This window comes from Montipora foliosa, chromosome 1 (assembly GCF_036669935.1).
Source record: "Montipora foliosa isolate CH-2021 chromosome 1, ASM3666993v2, whole genome shotgun sequence".
NCBI lineage: Eukaryota > Metazoa > Cnidaria > Anthozoa > Scleractinia > Acroporidae > Montipora > Montipora foliosa.
Genome location: NC_090869.1, coordinates 8,347,745 through 8,357,744, shown reverse-complemented (window position 1 = coordinate 8,357,744; position 10,000 = coordinate 8,347,745). Strand labels below are relative to the sequence as shown.

The 10,000-nt window shown below is 38.8% G+C and overlaps 1 protein-coding gene across 4 annotated transcripts in view; it reads right to left on the bottom strand.

Annotated features, from left to right (window-relative positions):
* LOC137971118 (transient receptor potential cation channel subfamily A member 1-like) overlaps positions 1-10,000 on the bottom strand; it is a 48,319-nt gene that overhangs the window by 31,061 nt on the left and 7,258 nt on the right. Inside the window, exons 1-6 of one of the 4 annotated variants that reach the window (XM_068817955.1) lie at positions 9,318-9,771; positions 2,387-2,495; positions 1,547-1,722; positions 790-906; positions 577-685; positions 362-459 (exon numbers count right to left, since the gene is read on the bottom strand). In XM_068817955.1, the coding sequence (XP_068674056.1) occupies positions 362-459; positions 577-685; positions 790-906; positions 1,547-1,722; positions 2,387-2,495; positions 9,318-9,527 (819 nt within the window). In that variant the 5' untranslated portion in view covers positions 9,528-9,771. Of the gene's footprint in view, positions 1-361; positions 460-576; positions 686-789; positions 907-1,546; positions 1,723-2,386; positions 2,496-4,646; positions 4,759-9,317; positions 9,772-10,000 lie in introns of those variants that run through there. The other 3 variants (XM_068817883.1, XM_068818104.1, XM_068818032.1) reach the window with 3 other exon arrangements.

Below are 10,000 nucleotides of genomic sequence, written 5' to 3'. Positions count from 1 at the left end.
GCCTTTTTGCTAATCGAAAAATGCCAAAACTGATACTGTGTTGTCGACTTGTTTTAACACGACGTGATTTTTGCAAAACCTCGTACTAAAATGACGACTGTATAACGTTTTTCTAGCCAAAATGACGCTGGTTTGCGCGTTCTCACTGTTGTTCTATGAGAAAATCTCGTACTCGTGGTCGTTCTCGTCCTAGAATCTAAAGTTCTCTATTATTAAAAACGAAAACTGACGACCTAGGGAAGAATAATCCTACTGTTTAAAATTCCTGCCTTTCGGGAGACACTGATTTATATCGAAATCGAAATTTTTTCTATCCTCAGATTAAACGCTCTGGTTACTATTGGCAAGCTATGCTGAGTACCTTTGCAACTCCACTCTCTACAGCAAGGTGAAGCAATGTACTGTCCGTGTTATCCACGTGAAGAAGAAGGTCATCTCGCGAGATTCCTTGTCCCTTTGCTGCAATTCAAAAGGCTTTGTTAACTGTCAGAATATTACATTTATTCTGTGTGAGGCTCCGTAGATTTTTTATGAGCTAAAGGTTTTTTTATCGGATTCACGGATATGCATACTTACAGTGATTAAACAGACAAACCATGACGTCAAAGCTGCCGTGCAAGGCAGCATGGGAAATCGGAGTCATGTTCTTGTGATCACGTGACAGTAACTTTGCACTGTACTGTAGCTATTGAAGACGAATAAAATATTAAATAATGAGCCTCTACTGATAAGTCTCTCAGAATAAAACCTGCTTCACAAAAAGGGTTGACAAGTTGGGCTTAACCGTACCAGAATCTTGCAGATGGCAACATTATTAACGTGATCTAAATGAGCTGCTATGTGGAGTGCTGTACATCCAGAATTACCGATGGCGTTGGGATTGGCGTGACCGTCACGCAATAGAGCCTACAATCAACCAAAAAAAGCTCCGTAAGAGTAAGTAGCAACACTTGTATAGCCTAAGAATTTGTATTGGCTATAGTTAAGATTCCGTAAATGGAAGGCTTGAAATACTACCGGTAAATCAGCATGCTGCCAAAAAGCCATGGGATTTACAAAGTGATAAAATGGAGTTCTCTAATTCCACTTATTAGGCTGATTTAGCAACAGAACGGGAACGTCAGTGGCGACGTCGCGCGCAGCAAAACTACCAATGAGAATTTAGAATAGAGAAGAAAAGAGTGGAGTCTACTCTATTCTGAATTCTCATTGGTGTTTTTTCTGCGCGCGCCGTCGCCACTGACGTTCCCGTTCTGTTGCTAAATCAGCCTATTATTGGTCAGAAGAAGACGAAATTGTTGTCATTGTGTACCCTTGTTTGGACTCCTTAAAGTAATTACGATTTCTTGAGACTTGTGAATTCCTGGCCATTTTAGGGTAGGCTCTCGAGCTGGCCTCACAATGTTCCAATACGTTCCAAGGGATGGACCCTGTACAAGGTGAACGTTAATTCGTTGCTGGTGTTTCGTGGGCCATACGCGGCCACGCAGCTATGGATTACGTGGTTTTAGCAAATTTAGATTGTGCAATTATACACTGGACTTACCAGCACAATTTCTAGGTTGCCTGTTCTTGTTGCGGTGTGGAGTGGCGTGTCATCTCGATCATCATGTGCATCGACATCAGGTTTGTAGCGCAGAAGGCACTGCACAATTTCCAGCTTCTGTGCACCGACAGCACAGTGTAGTGGCGTTTTACCATACTCGTCGTGTGCGTCTATGTCTGCAAGAAAGGTGGTGGCTTGGGCCTAAGTTCTCAAAACATTCTAACCGGCAGTTAACTAGCTTCTGTTGCAAGCTTTTCCGATCGGGGAACTTGAGAGAGTTTTTGTGTTTAGTCCGCGCAAAAATGGGGCGAGACAGGAAACCTTCTCCTCCCACTCCCCCACCTCATGTATTGTCTCGCTCCATTTTTCGCGCGGCCAAACATCGAAAACGCTTGCTACGCAGGCTAGCGGTAAACTCGCTCAAACGATTCATTACCGTATTACATAGAGACTGATCGTAAGCCGACTTATTTATCAGACTATAAGTTTTAGTGCTATCTTTATTCCCATGTGATCCATCTGAGGGTTACCCTTGTAATGGAAATGGGTCCCCACAGGACCGAGAAAAACTCTGACTAGGTTAGAAATGGCCTCCCGTAGCAGACCGTGGGTATTCGAGATGTCACTTCACAACAATTAAAATGTACAAGTAACGAGGACTCGGGTAAATAAAATCATGTACGTGCTAAGCGACCAACGTGCTACCACTTCTCGTTGACTGACTGACTGACTGACTCACTGACAAGCAGAGGTCCCGTGGTGACTGGCTTAAACTGACAGTAAACCTGACAAATTTTGCAAACAGGTGGCTAAAAACTGACAGGAAAACTTCTAGCTTACCTTTCCCAGCCGATATAAGACTTTCGACCTCGGATTCGCTGCCATTGAGAACGGCTTTGTGAAGCCCGCCATGATGATCTTTATTGATGAAACGCAAGTTGATTCTTCCCTGTAAAATGAAATTACAAAAATATAGTTTTATCATACGTTGAACATATTCGATCCTTAATAGAGAACAGGAAAAAGCTAAGGGCAAGTCCTTTTTTACCAAAATCTAAAGGCTGGTTTTTGCAAAAACGCCGAGTAAGGAGCATTGTGATTACAAATGTTTATGTCAGGAGAAAAGATCCTTATTGTCGACAACTTTAAGTGCCTATCACCTTAACAACACTTTCCCGCACTTTATGTGTTATTCATAATCGTCCCAACTACATTCTGTTGTTTCCAGAACCTTTTGATTGAAAAGTCTTTTGATGGGAAAAGTGGTCATAGACTTCTGCAGTAATCTGTGACGTCAACCTGGTATCGAACCCATTTCCCTTCATTGCTCGGTTATAGATGAAAAAAATATCACCTCTTTTCCTTTCTTTCAAAGCGAATAAAAAAATGAATTTTCAATAAAAAAGGTTCTATAAACAACACTATCTATTTGGGATGATTTTGGAGAATAAATAAAGCGGAAACGTTTGTTGAGGTGATAGGCACCTTAATGAGTTAATTTGCCTTTGCTGTCAGAGCAGCAAATGTCACGCTATTTTTAGTAATACTAAAACTCCAAATGGCACTGATTTGTTTTCCTAATAGCGGCCGCAAACTGATGACAAAACTGATTTCGTTTAACAACTATTTTAATGGACAAGCTATTTAGACCTGTTTTTGGCAATAGATGGCTAAGAAATAGTTGGTTTAAACTTGGAAACGTTAGACCGTTGAGTGAACGCCTTTCACGTTTTCGCGTTGTAATTCACTTAATTCGATAAAAACACTTTTTGGCCAATCCTTTTCTTCTAGATTTACTTGAATTCACGTCACAAATGATTTAGAAATGATTTTGAATGCGTTCAAAATGGACGCTTTAGGTAAAATTGATTGAATTTTTACCAGAAAACGTCAAAATTGCCATGACAGCGTCCGTTTAAATATATTGTCTTCAACGCTCTGTATGGAAAAAATATTCAATATGTTGTTGTTATGCGCTGTTGAATTGTTATCATTTGTTTTGTTCAGCAAACCTTACCAAAGGACAAATATTGCGGATGAATTTAAAGAAAGAGAAAAAAGAAAAAATTAAATTATCTTTAAAGTGCCATAATCAATTCCTAAGTCTTTAATCATCATTCATATGGCCTAGGGATGAGGCCCCGATTCCGAATAAAATATGTGACGACGGGATCAGATACAATGTTTTAAAGTAGGTAATTAACTGACGCTGCAAATATCGCTTCTTAACATTACGTGTTACGAAGTGTTTACAATTTATATCCAAAGCGGAAAAAAAAAAGCATCATGCATTAGCTTATTGTTAATATTATATGTATATGCAATAAGCCGATAACCTATATTAAAAATAACGTACTTATTGCAAAAGCAAACTGTTAAATATTTCAGCAGGAAAAGTAAACAAATTGTACTGGGTATTTATTAAGCCGCTGCATTACGGATCTTTTTGCTGCTTGGTCGATCATATTAATATTGTCAAAACATAAATTTCGTTTTGCTGTGGTATTCAATTAATCCTTTCAGTTCCTTTGTACATGTATACTTTGTGTTGACCAAATTAAAATCCTCATGATTATCAATGTGCAGATTACTTGTGGTAATTGGGATGTTCTTGTTTTTTGCCCCACATTTGTAACGTATTTGTGGGCGAGTTTGACTAAAAGAACTTATGCATTACAATTAATTAAGCCAATGATTTTCGTAAAAGATCAGTTTTTTAGTAAGAAAAGTTTTAACTCCTTCCATGATTGATGTTGAACTAAAATACAAAGAATTAAAAATGTTTGGAAAGCAAATAAAGACTAATGTAAGAAAGCCGCGAAAACGGAACGAAATTGTGATTCTTCAATTATAGCGACATGATTGTCCTATCCGGTTAAAAAAACTGATTAGTGCAAAACGCATTTTTGATCTTGGGTAGAAATGATTCGAAGCAGTCATCGATCACGTTAAATATAATTCTTTACGCCTTATCGAGATGACAACATAAAATAATTAAATAAAGAAAAAAAAAAGAATAAGGTGTTACGGCTTATTTGGCGTCAGTTACTTTAAATCAGAGTCATCTCAAGAGGAGGAAAAAACATTTAAATGAAAATACCCGAAATTGGACCAAATGCGTTAGCGTTTGCCAGTTGTCGTCTCTCTGCCTTTCTTCCCTGATGCAGCGTGCACGCTGGTTTTTTGTCGTATTTCTTAAGCGCGGCATACTATGTTCTATTGTTTTAAACACGACAAACTTTTAAGAAAAGTTGTTAACATTATGATTGCATAATTCTCGAAAATTATCTGGAATTGCTTATCTCGTAATCAGTTATTTGGTTACCAAGTTTTCTTTGCGTCAACAGTTTGAGGCTTTCGTGTGGAAATTAATGGGAGGTGATCTTTTTACCGTATTTGGCCAACAGAGGAAGCGAAGCAATGATATTTACTTTTCACAACTCGAATAATCATGTCCTAATTTAAAAGTTTTAGTTTGTCAAACAACATTCCGAATTAAGCTTTAATAAGATAGTGAATCAAACGTATTCATGTAAATCTTATTGTTAAATAATTCTCGCAGAGAATTGTGATAGAGACCCAGTAATCAGACTAGAACAATATAAAATAATTATTTTGTTACGCATAATATTTCAGTTCCAAGTATCCCTGAGTCATCTTTGATAAATGTCTCTCTTGAAATCATAAATTTCTTCCTTGACCTGAACTGCACTCTTATGGATTTCCTTTCATAAATACAGAATGCTAAAACGTATTTTGTTCTTCGTATGATATTCCCGCTAAATTTACATGGAGTTGCAGAGAATTGTTTCTCCCATCGTAAATCAGCTGGCTGCAGTTCCAACCCAGCCACGGGATTCAAGAATGAATATGAATATAGCGCAGATAACAATGGTGTATTGTACAAATATGCTGGGTGGATGAACACAAGGCGCACAGGAAAAGATCTATGAGGAAACATCCGCTAACGAACACATTATAAGTTCCCGTTCAACTAACATCATTTCTCCCCGGGTTTTTTCGCTCCTACAAATTAGCTAGCTGAACTATAATTGAACCGGAGGATACCTAGACTTCGAGCCAGGATTCGAGCTAGGATCCGAGCCAGGATTCCAGCTAGGATTCCAGCCAGGATTCCAGCCAGGATTCGAGCTAAGATGAGCTTTCTCCGCTATTTATTCTCGAATCTCTCGGTTGGGTTAGGTCTCGAATCGGTTATAGGTTAGGTCTATTTGCGTTGGTTCTAGTCTAGTTAGGTCTAGTTAGGGTTAGGGTACGTCTCGGTTAATAGGTTAGGTTAGGTCTCGGTTAGGTCTCGAATCCTGGCTCGGATCCTAGCTCGGATCCTGGCTCGGATCCTGGCTTTATTCTTAGTTTATCTCATTGAACCGAAGTTAGAAGCAGGTTGTTAAAGCTTTGCAATTGACAAAAAATGTGATTTTCCGTTGGGTAGTCACGTTTTCCAAAAACAACTTGTGGCAATTTTATGGCTTAAGAAATGATTTTGTATGGCCATTATCTCGTCGAACATATACTCCAGTCCCTATGAAGAAAGATTTTTCTGTTCCTTACGCTGACAATGCCTAGAGAGATATGCTAGAGCTATACGTCTGTTCTCTAATAGATCATAGGTGAGAACCAATCAGAAGCGTGCATTATTGAGCTTATTACATAACGTGCAGTTGATTCAAGTTAGGAGGCAGCCTCAATAAGGTAACTTTGGTATCTCTCCTTTATTAGCGCATGATTCATAAATCATGTCGAACGAATCACTTGTGAGCTTGACCGTTGACTTGACTTGACGTAACTTGTCAGTTACGGATTTCATCTCAAGGGGTAGTAGTCCTGTTCCGGGACTCCCTCTTACCCCGCCCTGAAAATGAGCCTGGAAGCCAGGCCCATTTTCAGGGAGGGGTAAGAGGGAGTCCCGGAACAGGACTAAAGGGGTAGGTGACTGACGTCGACTGTGCAAAGGAATGTACTTCGATTCCGTGTGATTTGATTTGATGTACAGTAAAGCACTCAGGCTTCTCTGCTACATAAACTTTGGAACTTTAATAAAGTAATTATGATCTTATTTCATCCTCAACATTGTCATTCTAAGTTACATTTTCACTTCTTTCTGCAGACAATTTAGACCTGTGAAGTATATGTGAAAGTTTTGCGAATCTAGACAGATTTTTAATTTACATCATTCGCTTTCTTGCAGATAATTCTGACATGTGAAATTTGAGCTTATTATTTTTACCCTCTGTTAAAGAGTTCATATGATAAAGCATCTCACCTTGACTCAATCTACCAGTGAAATGGTTAAGTATAGAATGTGCTATTAACATGGCAGTAACTACCATACTTCCGTTCTCTCAACTCTGAAAACTAAAATAAGTCCGACGGACTTCAATACACCGTTGCTATGGCTACCAATGATAGATGATATCACAATCAAAAAATGTGCTGCAGCATTACTATCTGCTAAATATTATAAATGCACTCAAATGCGCTTTACATCAAGGAGCAGAAAAAATATTCCAGATCAAACGCAACATGCTAAAATCAAATCCCCGGTGGTGCAACCTCGTCCCCGAAAAAGCCCTGGGAACGAAGTTAAACGTGGTGGACTCGCACTGGAACCACCGCAAAGATATCAAGTGACTGGTCAGCGAGATTTGTTATTCAAAGTATGCTCAGACAAATAAAAGTCCTAATCCACTGAGGTTAGAAAGCTCAAGGCAAACATCAGACTGAAATTTGCGTTTTGCCAAAAATCGAAGAAACTTGTTATGCATATATTCAGCTCATTTTGGCTTTTAGCTACAGTCATCTAGCAACATTTCAATTGAGGGAGACACGTGAGAAAATAAGTTTATTTTCATGCTTTTATTGCCAGACTGCCGCTTGCCGTTTGCTATTTGAGGGACTGGTCATAAAGCACCGGAGTAGGTGGGCCCGAAAATCGAATTTGAAAGACACAATTTTAGTGGCCAATCCCTCTTAGTGAAACAAAAGTTAATGCCACGGTAGCCCACCCTTGAATCCAAGCACAAAAATTAATGGCCCACTCTTACACCCCTTGCACCGCCAGGTTATGTTAATAAATTAACACCCTACTTTAAGCACTCTTGCTTTGCCATCCAGACCTGTAGACAGGTTTTTTTGGCTGGAGAGGTGCAAGTGCAAGGGGTTGCCGAGGGCCTGAGATGCAAGGCGGGGGGGGGAAATGATTGCCATGATTTTGAGAAAACGTCAAAACAAAATTATTTTTAGGGCCATGTGTATGTATAACTGTCTACAACAAAATCAATTCATAATTTTGCAAGATCCACCCCTAATGTATAGCATGATTTTCCTTGAACCTTTTGTCATGCGCAAAAATTGCCCTCCCCATCCCTCCCCCCCCCCACCTTTTTTTTCCCGGTCACCCGCTTCTGTACTTTGTTACCAATTCTCGGTTTTCACATGACGTCACGACCGCCATGTTGGTGCCCAAAACAAAGAAAAGGCGGCCATGTTGGTGCCCCGACCAAATCCTCGGGGAATTTAACTCTATTATTATGCAAACGCTTCCTTTTGTTTTCGTTGAAAAACATGGCTGTTGATCACGTGAGTGAAAACCAGCAATTCCGCGGATACTAAATCTCTAATCATTCGTTATTTTTTTTGGCTAATTACTGAAAATGACTGGAATTTTCATTTCTTTTGTGGGCCTCTTCTCTTGGGAATGCCAATTGACGAAACGACTTGAGAGCTAGAATGTCTTGCTTTTAACTACCCTGAATTCGTGCTGTGCAAGTTTATGAGGAAAGTTTTGCATAAGTTCTGTTCTCCATTAAACGCAATCAGTCGGTAAAAGATCAGGAAAAACTGCCAGCCCTTAATAGCAATAAAGTGCGTGTAGCATTCCTATGAGATGCTGAATTGCCTATATTCTTTTCGGCCTGATTTCTCAGTTAGGAGCCAGAACTAGCGACTCCAGGGTAGCGTACAAAACAAAACGAGTATCTAAGCTGTTATAAATTAAAAACCGCTTACCATGAGGCCAAAAGGAAATAAGAAAATTTGACTGGCTTTGATTGATGAGTCTTTTTGTGCGTAGTGTGATATTCATTTGTCTTAGCATTGCAATACGGCAATAAAATTCTATATGAAACACAAAAAAGGATGTAACTGAACAGGGAATTTTTGGTAAATGTGATGTTTTTCAATGCAGTGTTTCTATAAAATATGCGCATATTCGTCAAGATGTATCTGGAAAATATGAGAAATGACCAGTTTTTGTTTTTATTTAAGGTGAAGTTATAAAGGAAACGGAAATTAGAAAAACTTGACTTGTATAACAAGGCCTTTTCTTTCTTTCATTGAACACTGAAGGAGATGACAATGCGGAAAGCCTTATGACCAAAAGAAGCACGTCTTTAAAGAAATGTGAGAAAATAATGGATAAATTAAATGGAAAAAAGAGAAACTCTCTATCTTATGATCTTGTGCTACTTTTAATACAAAGGTATCATTTGACAGGTGCTTGATTCGGCTTCTTTGCACAATGAAAATATTGCCGTTGACAACTGAACGACGAAAATTTCATCTTTTTAATTTTTTTTCTAAAACCTGATGAACGGCAACGCGCATGGAACTTCTTCAAAGTTAATTTTTACAATTATCATCATAATTTCTACCCACAGAAGATAATTGAAGAATCTTAACCTCTTTTTGGCCATTGATTAGCGAACTAGGAATATTATTTGCTCCGTTTCAATGACTGAAAACAACTCACCTTGATGACCGCGACGTTAAATGCATGACGGATCATCTCCGGGGTGGATAAGCGGTGTGCTTCATCGACGTTCGACTTTCGCTGCCGATGAGCTGTGAAAGCACCTGAGTCACTATCTGTGTCGGTTTCATTTTCTGATGGAGGACTAAAAGATGATTCAGCCTTCAATCTTTTCTGAACAACTAGACAATCGGAGCTTGTCGATTGCATTTTCGAGGTTTTTTTTTTTTTTTTTGCGTAGTGAAGTTATAGTCTCTCAACGATTGAGCCAAAAGTAATCATGTTTTTCTATTTTTCGTCACGTTCACGACGCCGAAGAGGGCTTTTAGTTATGGTATTTCGTTTCCAGGAGTACAAAAAAACACAGAAAATGTCGTTGACATCGTCAATTTTAATAGGATGTTATGTAAATTATGCACAACATCCTGTGTGCATTTTGATGTCATTCGAAAAATTCTCACACTGCGTAGTCAAAGCAATATATCCGCCAAATATAAAGCAAATCAAAAAATTATATTAATAACTGGGAACAGTTTCATGCTAACAAAAAGAAATATTGTTGCAGTGACTGGTGCTGTTGTTTGCCGTATGGTTGAGAAACATTTCTAAACACTTGTTTGTCTGACTAGAAGCACATCGAACTCATGTTTCATGTATGAGCTGTAAGCTGCCTCCCTATATTT